General features: G+C 36.3%; 2 protein-coding genes across 9 annotated transcripts in view; one reads left to right on the top strand and one right to left on the bottom strand.

Moving 5' to 3' along the window:
- LOC126969172 (piezo-type mechanosensitive ion channel component) overlaps positions 1 to 3,744 on the bottom strand; it is a gene marked incomplete at its 3' end in the record, with an annotated part of 77,488 nt that extends 73,744 nt beyond the window's left edge. Inside the window, exons 1-2 of the mRNA XM_050814491.1 lie at positions 3,555 to 3,744; positions 2,152 to 2,223 (exon numbers count right to left, since the gene is read on the bottom strand). Coding sequence (XP_050670448.1) covers positions 2,152 to 2,215 — 64 coding nt within the window. The remainder of the gene's footprint in view (positions 1 to 2,151; positions 2,224 to 3,554) is intronic.
- A 1,873-nt stretch (positions 3,745 to 5,617) lies between these two features.
- On the top strand, positions 5,618 to 24,895 carry LOC126969144 (eukaryotic translation initiation factor 4E-binding protein Mextli). 8 transcript variants are annotated; one of them, XR_007730360.1, is made up of 14 exons: positions 5,822 to 6,016; positions 6,213 to 6,337; positions 6,430 to 6,583; positions 6,661 to 6,814; positions 6,994 to 7,195; positions 7,598 to 7,669; positions 7,927 to 7,987; positions 9,079 to 9,220; positions 10,222 to 10,359; positions 11,439 to 11,622; positions 13,437 to 13,514; positions 17,376 to 17,488; positions 17,679 to 18,467; positions 22,993 to 24,895. XR_007730360.1 is itself a non-coding variant. In XM_050814460.1 (13 exons), the coding sequence occupies exons 2-13, from the start codon at positions 6,217 to 6,219 to the stop codon at positions 23,092 to 23,094; spliced, it is 1,521 nt and encodes a 506-aa protein (XP_050670417.1). In that variant the 5' UTR covers positions 5,618 to 5,729; positions 6,213 to 6,216; the 3' UTR covers positions 23,095 to 24,895. The 8 variants fall into 8 exon arrangements, 7 of the variants coding, with proteins under 7 accessions (XP_050670417.1, XP_050670418.1, XP_050670416.1 ...); XM_050814460.1 differs by lacking the exons at positions 5,822 to 6,016; positions 17,679 to 18,467 and adding an exon at positions 5,618 to 5,729; XM_050814459.1 differs by lacking the exon at positions 17,679 to 18,467.
- Positions 24,896 to 25,208: the final 313 nt, after the last annotated feature.

Raw genomic sequence — 25,208 nt, 5'->3', positions numbered from 1 at the left:
CGAACTTTCGTTTTTTCATATTTTATGGCACTAAAAATATAACTTGTAAAAAGACCAATTCTCGCAACTCAGTTCTTCTACCGTAAAATTTGTGAGATCCGTGTAATACCAAGTAGGTCAATTTATTCAGTCCCTACGTAAGGGTCCTTCTGTCTTAAAATATTACGTCATTTACAAATATACAAACATCTTATAGTGACCATATCAAAATATTTTATGTTCTAAATAAATAGATTAACATTGCCATCACAAGAAATTATTTTTTTATCTAAAAAAATTTATCTCAATTTGAATACATAGTTATAATTCTTAAACTACTGGTTCAAATTCAATGAAATTTGAACCATACCGTGTTTATACGGGGGTTATAGGGGGTCGAAAATGACCTGAATTGCTTCGAGTGGTTCGAGTTCGACTTGGCGGGGCATTTTCGCGCCCTCAGATAACACAAAAGCATCTTCTTCTCAATAAAGCACTTCTCCCAATTGTTTTGAGAAGCATATGACGACTGTAAATATTTTTTGTCCTCAAGAGAATACAGATTAAGATATTTATCCATATTCTTATTTAATGGGTGGCTTTGAGAGCTGTGAAGCCACGGGCGAAAAGCACACACAAACAATACTATGTAAAACATTACAACAGACCTTAATACCCATCATATAGTGACACTCATACATCAACATAAAGATAGGAAAGTGATTGATTAGTTAACATGCCCTGGATTATATAAATGACATGTTGTTTACTCACAAGGCCCTTCAACAAGTCAGCTGGGCATTAAATTATTTTGTACTATTTCAAGCCCTTCCTTATAACTTAATTATAATAATTCATCAAGGTACTTAATATTAATATGAAATAATTTTAGTGTGGCAGTTGCAATGTTCAATAAAAAAAAAAAAATCTATGAGAAAGTTTTGAGATTGGTTAAAGCTTTTTTAAAATAGGTATTTGTTTTAATTTATTCTATTTTGTATTCTTTGGTACACAACATTTATGTGCAATTATTTTATTCACAATGAACATAAAGCCAAAATTGGGTAATGGTTTACCAGTGTGCTAGATGAATTATGACTATGCCAGAAATTTTCATGGAAGAGGAGAGGAGGAAAAGCGAACGTACACACCTGATTTTAAGTGATAATCGCCGCCCACATTCTCTTGCAACATCAGCGGAATCACAGGAGTGTTGCCAGCCTTTTGGAAAAGGTTACGCGTTTCTTTTTATGATACCCATGTCATATCGTCGAATTAACACTGCACATGGAAGCTCATTCCATAGTTCGACTGTGCGTGAAAGAAAGTTCCTTGAATACCGCTCTGTAGAAGAACCCCAGACATCCAGATGGGGGGGATAATATCCTAATTAATGGCGTGTTGTGTGAAAGAGAATGCGACAGGAATCATTGTTAATTTTACCTCAATCCGCGACGTTTTTTTTTTTTTTTGCTTTAGAAAAAGTGTTGGAGATAGCAGCGCAGATCTCCAGTGTTCACGGCCTTCGAGTTCGAGCAATAGTCGACTACGATCTGTATGCTGCGCCCACTAAGAAAGCTGGTGATACACTCTCTGGTGAATAAACTCTCAAGAAGCCCAAATGATGGAAGTATTGAAAGGAGAGCATTGTGTCATACACGATCGAACGCCTTAGCTACAACTTACTAACTGCCAGGCTTACTCCGTTGCTTTCGATAGCCGCCGCCCATCTACGTATAAGTATACGAGAAGATCGCCCTGCGACCGACCGTGGCAAATACTTTTTGTAGTTAATTAACTGGCAACTCTCTAGATATACTAAGAGCTTGCGGTTTTCTTGGAGCAAAAATATAAGTTTGGTAACCTCAAGGCATTAAAGTTACTTGAAAGGCATACATTGAAAAACACAGAGCCGGATTTCTTATAACAAGAAAACTCAATCTCATGCTAGAAACATATTTTGTATGGCTCAGTAACAATACATAATATGAAACTCTCGGCATAGTCAGATTAATCAGAATAGATATTTTGGCTAAAACCAACCCCAAAATTGTTTTAAGTCCAATATTCACAAACTACTCATATTAACAATATGTTGAAAATATGCTGAGCTAAGCTATAATAATAAAATAATTGGCTTACTCAATATTTTACAAAATGTAAATTACTTACTTATCAGAAGAGCTGCAGGCAAGCAAAGCCGAATTAATAGCACTGATACATAATATTCAGCCATTGTTAGATCTGAAAATAAGAATATTATATTGTAGTCTAGAGATGACTGATTACTTATCCTGACTAACAGATGTATTCAACAAAGTGAAAGTCAAATAAACTTTATTCAATTAGGCTTATACTAAGCACTTTTTAATTATCAATATAAATATTTCTTATAAAGTATGTTGTGAAAAAATTACGAAAAAGTTGTGTTTGTGAGAAGAACATACAAGAAATTCAATGGATGAAGACAAAGAGATGAAATCCTTGGGTTCCAAACCTATTTTGCAAAAGGTTCTATAAGAAAAGTGAACAGTGAGATGGGATTTTCAGAAATTTCAGCCCTAAATGGATAAAAAAAGGTTTCAAATTCTTCTGCATCTATAGGGTCTAAGGTGCAGTATTAATTTTTAAGGAAAAAGTCACAATTAAGAGTGATCCAGTTTACAATTATTATAAAAAAACAATAATACTGCATTCATTACTAAAATTTACTTTATTTTAGTTTGGATTTATAGAAGTTAATTATTTTACATCTTAAAAATAATTATGCTCCTACATTTTATCAATAAACATAATTTAAAAAAATTCAATTACTCTTTGAATACTCTTACATGGGAACCTACTGATTACAGATTGTAACATTAGCCTAAAATTATAATTCAGAAAACAGTATTTACTATGAAATAGACTACACAAAAGCTCACTTATGAGGATAATATTTGAAGAATATTTTATAAGTTTCAGTTCAATTGCTATTAGGCTAGTGTGCTGAAGTAAACACTCATCATAACCAGGTAAAATGTGAGGTTTAGTCTCTTTAAACTTTTTGATATTTTTATGTAAACTCCAACACTTCTGTGATTAATTATTATACAAATTTAATTTGAACCCTGACTAGAGGCTTGTAAAATTAAGTGAGAGCCCTGGTGTGTATCCCAATAGGAGTGGGTTTGATTCCCCATCATCCACATACAATATTCATACCAATTCAATTTACACTTACTGATCCTCTCATACATCTATACATTTTTACAATTATTAATACATAAACATATATTACTAATTATTTATACATAAAAATGTATAATAATGTAGGTTTCTGTTCATCTTTGGGAAGTACCTGAGTTGTTGTTTTATTTTTTCTAGCAGTTATGTGTGCAATCATTTTTCATAGACCTACATAAATAATATACAATACAAGTTCGGAGCTGGTATTCACAGATAGTTATGGTGGTATGGACTAGGGTAATTTTAAATATGTATTATGTTTAGTACCTATAAAGCTGAGTACGGAACCATCGATGCGCAAGTGTATTTCGTAATTGGCCGGTGTGTGATAATTATTAAAATTATACCTTTGATTTGACTGCTGTGAAATACGCAGAAAAAATTCACAATAAACACATTTCATAAGCACTTTACACTTATTATCCTATTTGGAGTTTATTTCTCGTTCGGATACATTTATTAGTCATGTTTCGATGATATAAACATGAAGAACGTAATGCAACACAGTGAACACACAAACCACCGACCCTAACATAAACACAGATGTTGAATGAATGAGAAACATGAAAAACGGAATGAGTGAATGATGACGTTTATGTCAAATAAAAAATGAAGTTTCCTATAGCTGTCAGTGACAAGTTAGCGAGAAGCAAATTTGAAATTTAACTAGGTACTAGGTACCTACATAAATATAATGGGTAACGAATCAATTGGCGCTTATTTTGAAGAAAATAACCGTATTCTAAATATTATATAATGACATAATGTTTTTTCATTAATAGTAGATCAATGTAAAGTAGATATTGATACTCCAATTATTGGTTCTCCAAAGTACAAACTCTTAAGTAGCGTTGAGTAAATTTTAAATTGATTTAAGATTCATAGCATAGCTCTAGTTTTAGGCCCGTGTTGCAGAACGCGTCTCAATACGTAATCCGGTATCAGGTGTGTTGTCTCTTTGAAGCACAATTATAAAGACAGTGAGAAACACACTTGATCATGATCGGTTGAAATGTAAGAGTAGACATGAAATATTGATGTAATGTCTTCTAAATATATTTTTAAAAATTACCAAAAAACAAAATTTTGTAATATAATACCATGTCTGCTGTTTAGTGCCAAGAGAATAACGAGAGATGTCACCTTATGTAAATGGCAGTTGTAAATGGATGGAAAAAATTTTGGCTAGCAGTAAACAGTTTGTGTAAATTAATTTTTTGTAACATTATTCAATCTGAAATAATGGCAATAAATAACTTTCTAAATTATTGATATGAAATAACCCATCTAAAGCTACTTATTAGTTTGTCTTAATGATGGCTTGGATATTGTAATTGCTTGTGAAAACAAAATCAAAGAAGGGGGGGGGTCCCAGTTTACGTTGTTGATATTTTACCTATAAGTAAGAAATAAATATTTACTACAAGTGGGCATCCGTGCATAGCCCGTGTAAATTTTGGAGTTATAGTTCAATTAACTTAACTGTACGTTCGTGAATTTTATTATGAAACTTTTGTTACATCGCCTCAAATTTTTTTTCCTCCGTCTATCGCGTGTCGCATTACAGCCAAGCGCGGAGTGGAGGGATGAAGAGTTATGTATGAATCTTTAATTTCAAATACTGGGTTAGTAATCATTTGAGAGGGGACCCCAAACTAATGTTTTTTTTTTTATAATATTAATAATAAATTTATACCTAATGTGTGTTAATAAAACAAAAATAATTTATCAAATTCGAAATTGACAGTTAAATATTTGTTTCCTAATTTATTGGCGAATTGTGCTGCACAACTCTCATTTATTTTGGTTGTTATTTTGTTTCATTGAGGTTGGCTTTGGGCAGGCGCCCTCGAAGCCTTCATCGAAGGCAACCTTTTCTTGGGGAGAGAGAGGCGCAAGCGACACTATCCTATGGAGTATCCGCTGAGATTCTGTGTCAACGCTAGGGAGACATCGCCTTTTATAGACGTCTTCACACTGTCCACCAAGTTTTTACAGTGTCAACACTGTAAAAACTTGGTACAACAACACGGTAAAATCCTGTTGTCAATTACGAAATTAATAGAAGTTCAATCAGTACAATAATTATTTAATTTTTTTCTTTTCTTGTAATGAAATAAAGTCACGACAGAACTGTTAAATTGCACGTCAAAAAATGTATATCATAGAATTGTTCCTAAAGTAACAGAAATGAAAAATTATTAAGAGTCCCGAGTCAAAATAAAAACTATCCTATCTCTCATGTTGGATCAAACTACACACAGTGTGCAAAATTTTATTACAATTGGTTCAGTACTTTAGTAGTTCATCACGCACAAACAACGTGACACGAAATTTTTATTTGTATAATTATTCTACATATAGATTATCGGCGTGCACAATTATTTGTTGTCGGCGTACAACACTAGCAATGAGCCAACATGTGTCTGTTGTGTCAACTGTCAAGTGACTTTGAAGTTTGAATTGACTGCGAAATTAGGAAAAAGAATTTATATTTATTGCGAATTAAATGGCGTAGCCAGGTGAGTTTTTATGTTTATTTTCTATTTTCATAGAGTTCCATAGTCTTCAATTGTTTTGTCTATATCTGTATCTTTGAGCTAAATATCACATCTTCCAGAAAGTCAAAATTTTTTCACCTATTAGTTTTATTTTACAAGAATAACCAATTTTTACGAGTAATGAACACGTATTGGATTTGTTCCGAATTTATTCGCTAGGATCTTTGTCATCACTTTCACTTTATACGTTATAGCTTATTAGTGGTTTGTGTGTGTTTATTGCATTAAAGTGCAATCGCCATGGATGAGTGAGTTAACAATTTTTTCGGTACTGGTGGTTCCTGTTCATTGTTTCACTAAATATGAATAAATTATGGCAAGGTTACACACGAATCATTACACTTAAAATTTCAGTATTCATCACCAAGTACCTACATATTATGCATGACTTTGTTACAGTTTTCTATTTATGGTTTAATTTAAACTTTTTTTTATATCTTTCAGCACCATGTCGACTCTAACGAAAATGACCCGCACAGTTAAAAAACTAGAAGTTCCCAGGCCCCTGAAATCAACTACAAGCTCTGCACTCAACCGAAATTCGGTTTTAGATGTAAAAATAAATTCTGGTAAGATTCTTATAAGATTTACTTCAAACAATTTTTTCTAACATTGTATCAGTTCAGAAGTTCCTATATCACATTTTACATCATTATTTCAGTTGATGATCTAATAGTATTAACTGAGGCAGTTGCATATCAAATGATGCAGGGGAATTTTGACAGAGTACTTCAAAGCAATGTTTCAACTATGTATTCCAATTTGAAATTATATGGAGCTCAGCTTGAGTCCTTGTATAAAGACTTTCTAGACCGGTAATTTATGAATGGTTTTTTTAATTATGTGTATGTATTAAAGCGCAAAAAAAGATATGTTATTTCATTTTTTTTAGCTACTTTGTTGTTTTCCGCAATGGTTCTCAAGATGAGCGACTTGACAAGAAAACTCGTCTTCATTTGTTGGAATTAATAGAATTGCGTGCCAAGCAATGGCAAGGGTCAGATTACATGAGTCAATATTACAGACACCGTGGCACACATGCAGAGGTACATAAAACTTATGATTATAATAATTTGTAAAATACATTAAATATTCATATATATTTAATTATTGCAGAAAACTTCAGCTTTCTATAAAGCCTTTCTTATTCAAACTTTTTGCCCTTTCAAAGTTACCAACAATTCATAATAATTATACTTAATGAAGAACAATATGATAATTACAGCCACTATTAGTGCCTACAATGGAGGGTGCCGGTTCTGGTGGCTCGGTGTCTCCAACACTGGCTGCGCCTGCCGAGCCACAGACTTTGCTGGGTCCAGGTGAAGTTATTAAGCCCTCAGGAAAGTTTCCCAAACCAACTAAGATACCCGGAAAGAACTATTCTAAAGATGAAGTAGTCATAAGAAATGCTGATTCTGGAAAAGGTATTGTTTTTTTTTTATTTCTGTAAATGCTGATATATAATTGTGTGAATTTTTTGATTCAATATTAATTTATATATTATTTTTATTTGAATGAAGTGAAATAGATTTTTAGTTATTTTTTCATTGATTGAGTTAAGGGTGGCCATTATTTTTAAAGTTATATGCTGAAGCATGTCTAAGGATTTGATGTTACTAGATCTGTGAGTAGCTTTTGCATGTTGATTGAATCAAACCTTTTTTACAAATTAAGTCAAACTCAATGTTAATTGAGTTTGACTTAATTTGTAAGTAATTGTAATTTTGTATGAGTTTATAAATAAATAGTTAAGTAGTCCTTGTAATTTTGTATGAGTTTATAAATAAATAGTTAAGTAGTCTGAAAGTGACATTTTGGGTTTCCAGTGATGGGTATCAAGGGCAGAAGGGTGCACATGATCGAAGAACTAAGTGATACGATTATTTCGTTTCAGAGAGGTATGAATGCACGGTGGTGGAATTCAGGATGATCAATGCTTGAGCATGGTGTATTGGAACTTTACCTACCTACCTTCAATTCCTTGCTTTATCTATATCAAGTTCATACAATTAATGTTTATGTAAGAAATTAACTTTCGATTAAAACTCACGCACCATGAGAACACAAGCTTAAAGCTTATGATAACAAAACTAATACAATATACTGGGCAATACGGAATTAAGAATATTAATTAAAAGTTCAATAAAAATTTCAGTGAGTCCGGGGGCAAAAGAACGTTTGGTGCAAATTACGGGCCCAAATGAAGAAAATGTCAAGTATGTATTATTATATCTCTGTGTGTAATTACATCTTTTGTGATATTTCGTAATAAATATATGTTTTATGTCTGAGTGACACCAATTCTACAATATTTCAACATTTTGGTTATCTGACTGTAATAATATCTGAAAACTTGAAGGATCTTGATAAATATTACTATGTAATTATGTTAAGTAACTGACCTATAATTGATAGGCTATGTGTAACTACTACTATGGCTATAGAAATTTAATTTGTACCAATGTTTACGGACAATGCGGGACTCGGAACCGCGCCTATCAGGTTCCGTCCGACCGCTCTTACCAACTGAGCCAAACGACGCATGGTTCGTAAATTATTAATTATGTTTTGTTCAACTCTCAGGTTGTGGCTCCATCTACAGGATCTACTATACAGTTAATAACCAGCTCAACCCTAATAATTGCATATTAGGAAATTGGCTTGAGATGTCAATCTAAACAGTTTGTTATTTTTAAAGAGATATCCCTCACTTCTGGGATTTATTAATCTAAATTTATTAGCCAAATTTATGAACGATGCGAGTCTCGAATCCGAAAAGAGCGGGTCCTGCAGGTCGTCGTCTGTCAGTAATTCGCAGTGTGGACTCTTAAAGAACTGCGAATCTGATATTTTTCAATCCCTCACGACTGCCTGTTATTCAAATCAACAATAAAAATATAGTTAAATGCATCGACATTATTCCCAACACCTATAACGCAGTTGCTCCTGAAGGTATACCAAGAGATGGTGGTTGATGATCGACTCCATTACTTTGGAGAAAATGGAGGTGATGGCAATGGGGCGGTCGTTGGACGGATCCGAGCGTTCATCTTTCTTAGGCATGTATGACTCGCACCGCGGAATATGCGGTGGTGGTGCACCTTGATCATTTACAAGAGCAATTATACATTCAAACGAATCACTTATAATATCAAAATCCCAAGCAACAACAAGCAGCGCCCGTTCACGAGCATGACCCATGGATCAGTAATCGCGTCCCTCGCAATCGATAGAATCATAAAGCAGTGTTGTATCAAATGTCCATGACCTGCATGAATAAAGTGATTTTGATTTGATTTGTCCGCAGCCACGCCAAGCACTTGATTGGAGACACCATTCGCCGCAACGCGTCCCCGGTTCGGCTCGACGATGCAATGGAAGGAGGGCTTGGAACTTCCAGCGCCTCCCTGGACTCCAATGGCTCTGATGAGGCTATTAGGCCTAGAGAGGTATTAGTGTACCCATATACCATATATAATTGAATGTTAATTTTTTGTTCAAATTTAAGGACCTCTATTGTTTTTCAAATCAAATCAAAATAACTTTATTCATGTAGGTCACGGAAATGATATATATGAATGTCAAAAAATTATTTTCTTATAGAATCTACCGCTACTTCGTAAAGGGTTGAGCTAAGGAGAGGAAGTAGCAAGAAACTCATTGCCACTCTTTTATATCAAGATTTACATTTCCATCGATTTACAAATAATTTCAATTACAATATAATATGTAAAATGATGCAACAAACATACTCAAACGTCAAAAAGTCAATGTCTTACACGAGTAAGTCAAAAAAGTAAATGTAAATGAATACAAAAGTTATTGAGTACAGTAGCTGCATCATCCACACACACCGTAAATAAATAAAGGTATTATGTGAGCATTTCATAAGCGATTTCAAATATGATACCTATTTCGTATATTAATTGTTTTTTATTATTAAATAATTAAAAATCCTAAAATTTCGTATAAACTATATATATATAAAACTAAACTAACATAATTTAAAATAGTAATTAATTTAACCAATATTAGCTTTAGAAGCAACATTGTATTTGCTTACTACCTTAGAACATAACTGCCCCTATTGTCCCGAGGTGGGCTTAAATAGCTTTTATCTACATTCAGGATTCATATAATGGGTGTAGATAAAATCTTGTATTCAACTGTTGATAATTAGGTATTAAAACACTCATGTGATACTATTATCACACTCGGCTTTGCCTCGTATATGATGATCATGAACCCAAATTCTTGTTTTAATACCCCTTATTACACAACAGTTACATAAATAACAAATACTAATGTAAGTAGCTTATGATCTATTATTGAAAATGTATCTTATGTTCAATAAGAATCTCTAAAGGATCTTTCATATGTCAGTTACAATGTTTGCACTACAATGTTCTTGTCACATTTGCCCTGTTTTGTAAATAGTATTATCTTTCAGAAATCACCACACAACAATGCGAGAGCCTTACTTCATAGTTTCTCCACTAACGACGCCGCGCTGGGAGAGTACAAGTATACTGTTATGTTTGGTCAACATTCCATTAAGATCACTGGCAATAATTTGGATCTTGTAAAGGTGACGAGATATTTTGATATTATTACATTTAACACATAAACGAGTATTTCAATGAGTACCTTGTGATGATAAATTTTGCTGATTATCATTAAACAAGTTTGTGTACTGAAGTACTTATATACGCACGCAAGAAGTTATGTACTTCACCAGTGTAACAAAACAAAATACCTTAAAAAGTTTATTCCTCATGCTATTTTACGTGTGTAGAATGAACAATTTTGTCATAGCAAAGGAATGAATACAACCAGTGAAAATATTATTGTACTGCATAATTTTGTTAGATAATTTTGATCAAGATAGCATTAAATTATTTTTATATTATTAGAAAGAAATGTTTTTATTTTACATCTTATACATATTGAAATTTATTCAATTCTCGTCCATTGGTTTTGGTTCAGTAAACATATAGTGATAGTGATTTTCATTATTATAACACTAGAAATAAGGGATTGCTGGTAACTAATTCTAGTAGGCTTCATAAGATACATAATAGCTTTAAGGGTAAATGTATACACTTCTACAATAAAGTCCCAGCCACTGTTCAGGCATTATCTATAAATAAATTTAAATGTTTTATAAAAAAATGGCTCTGTCGTAAATCCTATTACTCCACTGCTGAATATAGAAATGATCGGACAGCCTGGGACTAGATTGTGATTATTTTATAGCAACTGTACAATATTGTATATTTTTATTGAAAAGAGCGCAAAAAAAAGAATGCTGGGAGAGTTTCTTGCGCCGCTTCTTCTCTCTCAGAGCGCCATTTGTTTCCGAAGCGGTAGTAGTATCTAGTAGTATAAGAAATGACATCAAAAAGAATTCTAAAGAATTTTGAGAAAATAAATGCCTTTTATGCCTTTTTATATGTGTTACATGAGGCTTACATTATATGGTAGCTGAATTATGATACAAATTGACCCACTAACTTCACTCTGTTATTTTTTCCCTAACGCGCCAAAAGATAAACTTTATTAATAATTAATTATATTTACTTCCAGGAATTGTATATGATATTTTGTACCCATTTCAGTTTATTGATAGGAAGAGCTGCTTTTAATAATGCTTATTGTAACATGTAGACGGCAAAATTAGTGCTGGATGAGTACTTCGAGAGCGCAGGCGCTCTAGAGGCTATGGGTGCTGGCTCCGGCGACTTCTTCACTCTGTCGCAGCGACCGGCAGCCGCCTTGCTGCTGAGAGACGACGCAGCGCTCAACGGTGCTGACGACGACGAGGTGTTTACTATGGCGGAGCAGCAGAACGGTCAGTAAGAGTAGCATACTCACACAGCACTCAATGCTGTTGAATATGACGAGGTGTTCACTGTGGCCGAACAGTCGGTTAGTCTGGCACATACTCAGGCACTGTAGTGACACTGTCACAGAGCAGCTCGACGATCACTGAGACACACATTTCAGCGGGTGCATCAGCGTTGTCTATCAAAATGACACTTCTCGCAACGATGCTGAAAGCGATAGGCTGTTAACCCTCGCGGAGCAGCAGAACGGTCTATGAGACACATACTTGGGGATCACTGTGCTACTGCTGAGAGAATTTACTTCATTACAATGATGAAGATTCCAAGATATTATTATTTCTAGTAGGTTTGTCAAACTTTTCAGGATAGAAAATGTCTTCCTAGTTATTTAAAGCACAAACCATGTTTCTGACAATTTTTGACAGAATTGGTTTTTTACATTCAATGCATCGAACTTGTATTAGCGTTCTTTTGTGTTCTGCTTAATTGACACGAACCTTATTTTATAGTTTTATAAAACATTTAGTTAGTATTATAATCTTTACATTACTAAAATTTGACATGACACAAAACCATGATGGGCACAGTAACATTCAGGTTTTTTTGGACTTGCTACTTACTAAATGCATGAAGGTTTTTTAAATCAAAGAAATAATAAGAAAATTAGAGACGGACATAAGCATATTGAGTTTGTATCAAGTATTTTCATTTAATTTAAAATATTGATAGTTATATTCTTAGCATTAGCAATTTCTATGATATATGCAACAAATATGAAATGTGTAATTTGGTTATAAGTTTATCTTTATTTTATGCGAGTCATTGATTACATTTATTTATTATATTATGAAAGAGTGTTACATCTTACAAAAAATGGAAGCACTATTTAATATATTTTTAGAATACTTTTTTTGGTTTTCCTTTCGGCCATATTATTTCATAATTGTTGTCATTGTTTTTGATTCTATATTTATATATTAACACGTCGATCCATGGTTGTGGCAGTGTGTTTTTCCAAATTATACTGGTTTTTGAACATTATTCAAATACTTTCACCTGCCTATAAAATCATATAGAGTCCATGGAACACGTACGCAATTAAAAATGACAAGGTTTATTTTTATTAAGCTATAAAAGAAATCTTCAATAAACTTGGTATATTCTTATAGCAAGCATTTTGACATTCTGAGTAACGTGTTTTATGGATGTGTACTTATTTTTTCATTGATGTAAAATATTATCATGAGCAACTATACGGAATCTAATACCATTTAGAATTTTCTTAATCTATTCATTAATTCACGCGAGTATAAGTATGTACAAATCATTTAGTATAGTTTGTGTCACATTATGACTGTCATATTGGGTAGGATCGATACATTAGCAGCACAATGGTTAGTTCAGACAGAAGTTGTACTATCCATATATGTTTGCTGCTAGCTGATAATGATGTCAATACAATTAACTCACACAGTCATCTACTAAGAATAACATCCCTTCTTAATTATGCAAATCACATTTGAGGGGACAAAATTAATCCTAACTCGTCAGTTAGACTAAAAAACGCACGTTGTTAAAAATCGAATTCAAAATTGATTTGATTGTTGAATTTGATACGAAATACGAAAATAAGGACTTGGGGATATTTTTGCATAATATTATACAGATTTTAGAATAATGATAAGCTTTAGTTACACAAGTGATCGGTGAAGCGTCAATGAGTCAGAGTATAGTTGTTCATGATTGGTGGAGCGAGTGCGCGTAGTTGTGTGCGTGTGCCGTGTCGGTGTACGTAGCAGCAGTATGTGTGTGTGCGCAGCGGACGGGCGCGGGCTCGATGACTCGCTGCCGCGCCGGCCTCGCTTCTCGCGCGCAACCTCCACCGACAAGCACCAGGGTGAGTCTACTGTTATCACACGCACACTATATGAATACTCTGCAAACATTTCGGTGTCGAGAACTCATTAGATTTTACCCATCCAAAAAGTGTCTTACTAAATATATTTATTTTATTAATTATTTATTAAACGCGTGCGCCAGTCATGAGCACGTCGATGACGCGAAGCCTTAAGATTTTTCCCCTACCAATAAGTGCCCAACCGAACGAACCAAATAAACGAGATATCACCCTAAAAACATTAATGTAATTCGTCAAGTTAGTTTGAAAAATGGTAATTTACAGGTAAAACAAAAAAGTACTCAAAAGCGGAACAATCGTAATGTTAGTTCTTATTATTGGATGAACGTGCGCTGGCGGAATATCAATAATAATGTCTGAAACAAATCTGGAAGAAATAAAAATCTAATAAGCTGATGATCGACTGTACAGTTTATAGGGGTACTTACTGCATTCCATGACGTCAATAATGCTGGGGCCGCACCTGTGCAACGCCACGAGCACGCAGATATGACCGGCTACGGCTGTCGTCCCGAACATTCGGGCTGCTTGTGCGTTATCGCTTGGGAGTCGGTACATCAAAGGGTTTTAGCGCGCTATATATTGCGCTGCGTGGTCAATCTAAACTGTAGCACTGTTCATTTTGGCGGCTGTTTTTGTTTAGTTGGAATACGTGCGGGTGGATTACATTGTTAAAATAATAAAAATGGAGTAAACGGATTAAATTGTGTTAGAAATCCTCCATAATTTCTTCTTTATAAATTTTAATTAATTTTATTATGTAATTATTCGCACCCATTTACAAGAAAAGAATGTCGTTGTCTATTGTTAAACTTCTGGAAATAATTCGGCAATCTAGGTTTTTTGTATTAGCCTAACGGATCCCACTGCTGGGCAAAAGCCTCCCCTGTTTTCCGACCAGATTAATTAATTTGATGGAAACGTTGAATAATTTAAAACTTTTATCATCGCAGATCTTAGTCATTTATGAACATATGACCATTTTTATGATTTTTGTTCAAATATACAGACCTATCTGCAAATTACAGATCATTGCGAATTGGCATCAAAACTTGGACACATCGAATTCATACCTTGCTTCATAGATTTCATTTGCTTTTTTACTGTTGTTAATTTACCATTTGTTGTCATTGTAAGTTATTTGTCTTGTTATTATTTGTTAGCAGTACCACTTCGACTGTAGTACCACTTCCTAATAATTTTCGTAATGTTTTGGGCATGTTTTTCTTGTTTGATTATTAAACTAAACTTTTTTTTGACTGACTAACTACAGATATCGCGCGAGTTGAATGCAGAGCTCAGTAATACGATAGTGCTGTGATCTAATTATAATTGATGACCATAATCATGAGTGTGTCAAACAATGCTTTAAGTTCATTTTTAAAATTAATAATTAACTCTCAAATTTTTGTCCTGACTTTCTACAACACACATCTAAAACATTTTTGGTAATTTCTCTTACTTGGCGATCAAAAAAACTCGTATTTTTTGGAACGGAACTTGTCATTATTAAAATAAAAAAAAATAACAAATTGCAACTTCAGCTAAGCTAACTGTCAAGTATTTGTTGTAAATTCTACGAAAAAAAAAATGTTGTTTACAAAATAGACATGACAAAAGTGAAAGTTCTTTGGATAACTAATTTTTAAATCTCATTTTTTATTATTTATATGAATTATCCTAATCTGTTTTCTAAACCAAATATTTTTGTCAATATTAGAAATTATAAGATTTTCTACTTACTAAACCTAAACCTGCGCTATACAACGCTAGTGGGGAAGATGTTCTACGTTTTCGCGGCTGCGCGTTGAACCTGTACGATATAACTCTAGTAGGAAAAATGTTCTAATTACTCGCGGCCGCGCGCTAAATCTGCATGGTACAACGTTAGTAGTGAAGTTGTTTTACTTGCCATGTCCTTCATGCTACGTTCGCCCTTTCTCGCTCTATCTCAATCGATCTCAATCTCCCTCTTCCTCTTCTTGAATTTTTATTCACGAAAATGTGTGACGTTTTTACGTCACACATTTTCGTGACACTTTATTGGCACATATAGACACTGGATTTAAAAATGATTGTTTTTTCTCTGCACCCTCGAGAACCTCGGATTCGATATCCATATTGTTGAAATCATAAATTTCCGCGGCGGCCATCTTGGATTTCAAAACTGATCCCAAATTCATTCTCTGCACCCTCGAGAACCTCGGATTAAATATTCATATTGTTGAAATCATAAATTTGCGCGGCAGCCATCTTGGATTTCAAAAATGATTCCAAATACGTTCTCTGCAGCCTCGAGAACCTCAGATTCGATAGCCATATTGTTGAAATCATATTTCTGCGCGGCGGCCATCTTGGATTTCTCAAACGATCTCAAATTCATTCTCTGCACTCTCGAGAAGCTGGGGTTCGATATCCATATTGGTGAAATAGTAAATTTGCGCGGCGGCTATCTTGTAGTTACTAGCGATCTCTTATTTCTAGTGTTATAATAATGAAAATCACTACCTATTAAGAGCAAAAAGGTGATGATTTTTGTGAACGTATATTAAATATTTATAAATGTACTAACAATGAACAGTCATAATATTTATTCCCCTAACAAGCTCCGATTTGACTGTACTACATAAAAAATATACATCTTGGGTTTAAAAAATGATCCCAATTCGTTCTCTGCATCCTCTCGAACCTCGGATTTGATATCCATATTGTTTAAATCATAAATTTGCGCGGCGGCCATCTTGGATTTAAAAAATGATCCCAAATTTGTTTTTACACCCTGAAGAACCTCGGATTCGATATTCATATTGTTTAAATCATTTTGCGCGGCGGCCATCTTGGATTTAAAAAATGGTCCCAAATTTGTTTTCTGCACACTCGAGAACCTCAGATTTGATATCCATATTGTTAAAATCATAAATTTTGCGCGGCGGCCATCTTGGATTTCAAAAATGATCCCAAATTTGTTCTCTCTGCACCCTCGAGAACCTCGGATACGATATCCATAATGTTGAAATAATAACTTTTGGAAGTTCTTGGATTTAAAAAAAATCTGCACGATACAAGGCTGGAAGTCCGAAGTAAGAAATACTCTTCCTCAATCGGTGTCAATCGATCTCTCCTTTGAACAAAAACCTCTTCTTCTTGAAGAAAAACGTCTCAAATTTCCGTGACGCGCTATTTCGATTAATTTGTAAAAATTTTACCCTCATGCGCGCCTATAGAAGTTTCACTTCAATAATAACAAACTAACTACTAACTAAATTATTAAACGTGATAACATGGTAAGCGTACGATAACTGTCAAGTACGACACAACACTACACGACAGGCGAGCAGAAGGTGGGGGGATATGCCCCCGCAGTTTACCTCAGGTCCGACTGCATTCAACTCGCGCGCTATCTGTATTTAAAGGGTTAGTTATCAATATAAGTTAACCAGTTAGTATAACTATTTGTCATGATGAATAATCACGAGATATGGTATTGTTATATAATATGATCAATGATCATGCATTAACACGTGTCTACTAACAGTATTTATCGTTATAGTACTTACATTGAGATACTGACCAGTTTCAGTTTTTAATGTCCCTGCCCTGACCATTACAATGCAGTGCCGCTCGGGATTCTTGCAAAACCCAAAAATTCTGAGCAGCACAATAATTGCGCTCGTCACCTTGAGACATAAGATATTAAGTCTCATTTGGCCAGTGACGGCGCCCTTCAGACAAAAACACAATAATGCTTACACATAACTGCTTCACGGCAGAAATAGGCGCCGATGTGGTAGCCATAATCTGGCCGGCGTCGGCGTCCACGTGACCGTTGGTTGTGTGCAGGAGGCGCGCGGCAGTCGTACTCGTACGAGTCGCTGGTGCGGCTGGCCGACTCGCCGCTCAGCAAGCTGCCGCCGGCCGGGCTGGGCTCGTTCCCGCCGGAGCTGGCTCGCAAGGTAACGGGCCCCGCGCCGCGCCCCCCCCGCCTGCTGCCCTTCCGCGTGTGGCCCCCGCTGCACCACCCCAACTACCTGGCCGCGCTGCTGTGCCGCAACTTCTACTGAGGGCCGCGGGCGAGGGCGCGACGCGTGTTCTCGCTGTCCCCTATCCTTAATCCCGATGCGTGTGCAACGTTTCCTTTCCCAGCCGGAGCCGGACGTCGGGCCCAGCTAGCGGCGCGGCCGGCCCCTCCCATCTCCTCGCGTCACACTCTCCGCTGGACCCGAGAACTGCGCACTCCAGTGCTTTACCCGCGCTTTCAATAGAGACTCGCTCGAGGAGTGTTATTATTTGGCCATTTCATGTAGTAAATGTTCCAATAATCACTCGGTAGTTTTGGGATGCAGTTTTCTGGCTCCTAAAGAGGCAGCCTAGACTAACTTATCCGCGAGCGAAGTGTGGCTCGAGCGAATCTTTATTCTTCTAAAACTGCTTATAATGTTGCACCATCATAATATCAATATTGCACGTTTATTTAACGCATGGGGTGTGCGAATGTTCTTCCTAATTTCTGATCCTCTGATTGATGATAAATTCTAGTCGAACAGTACAAGTTAGATTAGCCAATAATAAAAATATATTATACAAGAACTGATTATTTAGACGAGTAAGTTGGACTGCAGTAAGACTGGTAAAATATAATTGAATTATAAAATCCTCGTTGACTGATGTTAAAAATTTAATGTAGAATTGCTTTATATGACTGATGTTGATGTATAAAACCTAATTATAAATAAATGACTGAATGTAAATTCTCGTGAAATGTGATTGATTTTTTATGCTAGTATTATTAGATATTGTATTCTCTGTTGATTGTTGATAAATTTTTACGCTTAGTATTTAGAAAACGTTTACGAGTTTAGTAGACAGTAATTAAGATGGTGACTTTTACGCTGCTCAGAACGGGTGCGTGCGAGGCTGAGGAGGCCAATGCAGGTAGAGGGCTGTTTTGTCCTCCGATGTATTTGTTATCAATATAATGCTTATATTTTGTTTACGTGTTCACTGTTATGTTTAGAACGTGTTGTACAAATTACCAGTGTTCATTATTCTATTCTTGTCATTGTCTGTTATTTCGAATATAAAACTTTTAAATGCATCTTGTCTTTGCTTACTATTTGCTTTCCTATTCACAACCATCTATGTCTGGCACGACACATGTTGAATTCACAACTAATAACGCAACTAACCACTGGGATATGTGGGCTGTCTAATACAGGGTTTTATTTATGTTTGGATAAAAGGATTTCCCAGAGTGATTAGATAACCGTGTCTATATTATACGCTTAGCTTCACCTGTATGTTTGTATGTTTGTAAACGACTTCTTTGGGCGCGATTTTGACCCACTTTAAACGGCTAGATTTTTTTTATATATATTTCAAAGTATTTTATTATTGTTTATTGGTAACGATAATGCTGGGCATTATAAATCATTATACAAGATTGTTTCTAATGACTTTGGGAAATCCCTACGTACCCCCATATGTTATGTATCATAATATTCACATGGCTGCATTTTTATGATTTTGTAATGCCCTGTACTTTCCCCGGGGCGTAAAAAGAATAGGGGAGTCCCAGGCCCATGGGTGTCGTAAGAGGCGACTAAGGGCTTTTTAGAGAGTCACGCTGCCGTCTTATGACGTCAGCACAATCGGGCCAGACTCGTCCGGGTTAATTACCACACTCGCACAGAATACCGGCGTGAAGTAGCGGCCTAGTGCCGCTATGTTTATGGTCTTGGGTGATTTCAACGGGCACAATGCCGAATGGCTTGGATCACGTACCACAGACTACGCAGGGCGATCTGTGCATAATTTTGCATTGGCGTATGGTCTGTCCCAATTGGTTGAGTCGCCAACGCGGCTCCCGGATGTGGATAGCCACATGCCGTCATTATTAGATCTTCTGCTGACTACACATCCCGATAGTTACCAGGTCTTTGTCGACGCCCCTCTCGGAACGTCCGACCATTGCCTGGTCAGGAGTGTAGTGCCTATCCGACGCCAACGTCGCAGACCACCAGCGACCCGCCGCGTTTGGCACTACCAGTCAGCAGATTGGGATAGGATGCGTTCCTTTTTTGCATCCTACCCTTGGGGCAAGGTTTGTTTCCCTTCGGATGATCCTAGTGCCTGCGCCATTGCAGTAGGCGATGTGATACTGCAGGGCATGGATATTTTTATACCAAGCTCTGTAGTACCGATCGGTGGCAGATCACAGCCCTGGTTCGATGCGTCAGTTAAAGCAGCATCTGACTGCAAAAAACAGGCGTATCGACTTGGGTTGCGGCGCTGGGCACAAAGGATCCGAACTGCAAAGTTCTTAAGAGGAAATGTAACCGTGCCTCTAGATTTTTAAGCGGCAAATCGCCCGTGCGAAGTCTAAGCACGTCGTCAAAATCGGCGAGCAGCTTTCCAGTTACCCGACCGGAACACGCAAGTTCTGGTTGTTGTCGAAAGCTGCTCTTGGTAACTTCAACCAGCCGTCCATGCCGCCGTTGCACATGAGGAATGACACCCTGGCCCAAGCGGCAAAAGAGAAAGCCGAGCTCCTGTGCGCTCTTTTCGCCTCCAACTCCACTCTTGACGACAACGGAAAAACACCGCCGACCATCCCGCGGTGTCAGAGCTCTATGCCTGAAGTACAGTTCAGACAGAAAACTGTTAGGCGAGCTCCGTTTTCGTTGGACGTCAGGAAGTCGAGCGGGCCGGATGGCATTTCTCCAATCGTGCTTAGAACGTGTGCCCCTGAGTTGACGCCGGTGCTAACGCGTTTATTCCGGCACTCTTATTCCAAAGGCGTAGTCCCTGACTCATGGAAGTCGGCCCTTGTCCATCCGATCCAAAAAAAAGGAGACAGTTCGGATCCGGCGAACTACAGGCCTATTGCTATCACCTCCCTGCTCTCCAAAATCATGGAGAGCATAATTAGCCACCAGCTTTTAGTTTACCTAGAGGGTCACCAGTTGATCAACGACCGACAGTACGGCTTTCGCCATGGACGGTCGGCAGGTGATCTTCTGGTATACCTAACACATAGATGGGCGGCGGAAGGGGGAAGGCCTGGCAGTTGGTCTGGATATAGCGAAGGCCTTTGATCGTGTATGGCACAAGGCGCTCCTCTCAAAACTTCCATCATTTGGGCTTCCCGAGAGCTTGTGCAAGTGGACCTCCAGCTTCCTCACTGGGCGTAGCATACAGGTCGTTGTCGACGGATATTGCTCGAACCCGAAGCCTGTGAATGCTGGAGTGCCCCAAGGCTGTGTGCTATCTCCTACGCTGTTTCTTCTGCATATCAATGATATGTTGGACACCTCCAATATGCATTGCTATGCAGATGACAGCACTGGTGATGCCGTATACACGGGCCATGCAGGTCTCTCTCGGGAAATCGTCGACCAGTGCCGGGAGAAACTTGTGTCTTCTATCGAGTCCTCTCTCGAGAAGGTCGCGGAATGGGGTAAATTGAACCTTGTCCAATTTAACCCCCAGAAGACTCAAGTTTGCGAGTTTACCACAAAAAAAACCCCATTTGTCGTATCACCGCTCTTCGAGAACACTTCTCTTAAAGCCGCGCCTGGTATCGGAATACTGGGTCTCGAAATCTCGAGCAATTGCCAATTCCGTGGCCATCTGGAGGGCAAAGCCAAACTGGCTTCGAAGAAGCTGGGCGTCATCAATAGAGCACGGCAATACTTCAAGCCGGCCCACATTCTAGCGCTCTACAAAGCGCAGGTCCGGCCACACATGGAGTATTGCTGTCATCTCTGGTCTGGTGCACCCCAGTATCTGCTCGATCCATTTGACCGCGTGCAACGTAGAGCAGCTCGAATTGTCGGGGACTCAGTGCTCTGTGAACGGCTGGATCACTTGGCGTTGCGTAGAGACGTCGCTTCATTGTGTGTCTTCTACCGCATTTATCACGGGGAGTGTTCGGAAGAGCTGTTTAATCTGATTCCTGCCGCCGAATTTCACCATCGCACGACACGCCACAAGTTAGGATATCATCCCCACCATCTGGATGTGTGGCGGTCCTCCACAGTGCGGTTTTCAAGAAGCTTTCTCCCTCGTACTGCAAAGCTGTGGAATGAGCTTCCTTGTGCGGTGTTTCCGGGACGATGCGACATGGGTACCTTCAAAAAAAGCGCGTACACCTTCCTTAAAGGCCGGCAACGCTCTTGTGATTCCTCTGGTGTTGCAAGAGAATGTGGGCGGCGGTGATCACTTAACACCAGGTGACCCGTACGCTCGTTTGTCCTCCTATTCCATAAAAAAAAATCTATGCAAAAGTGCATTTAGTCAAATCGATAAAAATATTTAATCAAGGAATCCAAACCAACCTGTTAGGTATTATTATGTCCCTACCTGCAAAGGATTTTTGCTTGTTGAAATTTAATCGCACGAAATGCGAGCAGCCAGTCATTAGCTAACAAAAAAAAAGGTTTTTGTGGTATTCCCTACAAAAAAAACTGTATCAATGCTAAATCACCCATTATATAATCAATGGAATCGACATGTAGGTATAGGTATTGACAATTTTAATTCGTTTGATTCCTTCGCGGTCAGTATTGATATATTCCTGTCGATATATCAGATCCTTGGAAGGTATCTGGACGCTACCCAAATATTATAATTGTTACATTGCGTTTATCTAAGATCTCGAGATCTTTCCACAGAAATAAATCTTCGTTGCTACATGGTACCTTATATTTTGTAAATATCAAATCTTTCTAACAGCAGTTAAGTTATTAAATTACCTAATTTAGTTGAATATTTATATTAATCTCACACTGCCAAACTTTCCAATACTGCTTTTTGCGATGTGAAACTTTTCAATATTTTTAGTTTACAGTATTACCATTTAATTATTATATAGTAAGTATACCATTTGATATGGAAAATACAGATATTTTCCATATCTGCGTGAACTTTGTATTCCATATAATATGTGTATTGCGACCACAATTACGAGAATTGGATCGTAACTTTTTATTATCAGATCTCTTGACCATCAAAACCAATCAACATCGTGGTTTTAATTTTCCTCAAATCTCTTTTAAAAAAATTAAAATCACGATGGTAATATTACCTATATCAAATAAGTCAAATTCAAATAAACTTTATTCAATTAGGCGGAAAACTGAGCCCTTTTAAATACAAAAATTATAACAAAATCTACATATTATTAGTGAGCTGATAATATATTTTTTATTTTATTTTATATGATATATTATATGGTCACTATAAGATGTTGTCAGGTTAGCAAACATGTAATAACTTAAGACAGAAGAAACATTAAGTATTAGGGACTAAATAAATTGACTGATTTGGTATTACATGTATCTCAAAACTTTTTACGGTAGAAGAACTGAGTTAATTAATCTATGTACATCTTATCTGAATAAGTTAACTTAATTCTAAGCCATATTAATTAAGTATAGGGTATGATTGAAATCGACAGACTTGCTTGGAGTTCGACAGCAGCAGCTATCTGAAGAAAGTCCGAGCAGCAGCCGCCACCACCATCGCGGTGGACGCACCTGACTCGCCCGAACCAGAATAAAACACGACTACCACACACGCTTATTACTTGTTAAAATATGGTGTAGGTCAAGCTTCCACGAAGCCCACGCGGGGTGATTTATAAATGCAAAAAGTATTCAAATGACAAAACATACATTTTTTTTTCTAATTACCCTCATTTTCGTTGGACTCTTCTACTGAATTTTGTCCAGATGTTGAAAGTAATAAGTGTGTGTGGTCTATAATCTATCTTTATGCACCTGCCCGCTTGTATAAAATCAAATCGTACCTACTTGTACAAAGTACACAATTTCACGTTACAAATGGAACACATTTGTCAACAGTGGAATCGTTTGCGCCAACTTATAATTTCTTCTTTGCAATCAGATAATACCTGTACTATACTGTATACACGAGAACGTTAGCAACTTAAATTTTTGGTCATTGACACATTCATTGTCAATCACGTTAGATGCGTTTTAACACTGTTTATTAGCATACAGGGCAAAAAGTTGAAAACGAATACCTACATAGTGATTGATAACAATGTATGACACTTTTCTTAGTCGTGTGTCAACTGTCACTGTCCGAACCGGGTTTTATATTATCATACGTAAACTGAACTGAATGAATGTTCTCATTGCTGTTTATTGACCAATACCTACAATTTTAAACAACTGGATTAAATGCGGCAATATATAGATTTTAGTCGAAGCTTATTTTGGTGTATTTTGTGGTATGTTCCATATTTCGGCTTTTTTTTTATACGACGTGATTTATCTATAATATGTATAGAAAGTCATTGAGTATGCATTATAAAGTAGCGTAGGGCAGGTGCTTCAATCATCACTTGTAAAGACCCGTCCGTCATTAGACTATTAATAATTGCTTTTAATTATTGTTTACTAATTTATCGCCTTATTACCTTTCACTAAAAGTATTAGCTCACCAAATTATTTTATGTTGATATTACTTATAATCTATGTAGTTTTAGTACGAATCAACTAACGCAGTAAATGCAGTAAACTGACTTTATACAATGTTTACATAACCATTGTCTACAATACTTTGAATTAAAAAATAAGGTTTAGTACATTATGCTACCTTAATGAAAAAAAATATAAATGATAAAGTGCCTTTCTGATTTAAAAACAGATTATGAAGACGTTTGTCTATTTGACATAGACACAAAAGTTGGTATAGAGTGATTCCATTTATTTTAAGGAGGATGCATGCATTTCTTAGTGTGTTTGTAAACTCATACTGTAGTCTAGTCTTGTCGAGTAGATTTCGATATCTCATTTTATTAAAGTAAGTCTCTATATTATATACTTGACTGTCTGGTCGGCGAAAAAGTAGACTATTTGTTTATTTATTGTCATTATGGACGAATAAATTATTTATTTCTATATTTCGTGTACACAAATCGCTCTCCAGATTTTCTCGTATTGTTTGTGTATTGAAAATATGACGGTTATAATATTGTAAAGACTGTTAATTTTCCTGTATATATTTAAAAGTCAAGAGCCTTAATATTTTTAATAACATTTGTAGCATATTACATCTCATATTCATACACTGGTTACTAAAGTTTTTTAAATATTTTTAGGGCGCAAAGCCCACTGTTATGAAATAAATATTTTAATAAAAAAGGACACGAAGCACATATTTTATGATAAAATACACTATTAGTATATGTTTTATTGTATTGAAAATATATATTTACTTTGTGCTCACGGAAAAAGTATTATTTCGTTATTTTTTGTTTTGTTTTATATTAATAAACCACAACTGCTATGTTGTTGAAATTTATGGTAAACTAAATTTTTCAATTATCTAAACTTGAGTTTTATTTACCCGATCCTTGTTATAAAAACTATTATTCTAGCTTTTATAAAGCGCTGGACACACTGCGAGCTCACTCACGTGTAGACTCAGTCCATTCACGCGAGGAAAATCGTCACTCAGCTCAGTCACGCCCTTTCATTAATTAGACCATAGTAAACTCTATAAATCAAATCAAAAATATTTTTATTTCATAGGTAAATCATATTACACTTGAAATGTGTATTTTTTTCATAAAGCTCATTTGGAAGGTAGATCTCCTCAGAGAAGAATGAGCAAGAAACTCTAAGGTTGCTCTTTTCAAAACAG

Source organism: Leptidea sinapis, chromosome 17 (genome assembly GCF_905404315.1).
Source record: "Leptidea sinapis chromosome 17, ilLepSina1.1, whole genome shotgun sequence".
In the NCBI taxonomy this organism is placed as follows: Eukaryota; Metazoa; Arthropoda; class Insecta; order Lepidoptera; family Pieridae; genus Leptidea; species Leptidea sinapis.
Note: the sequence above shows the minus strand (reverse complement) of the source record. Positions and strands in the feature narration are given on the sequence as shown.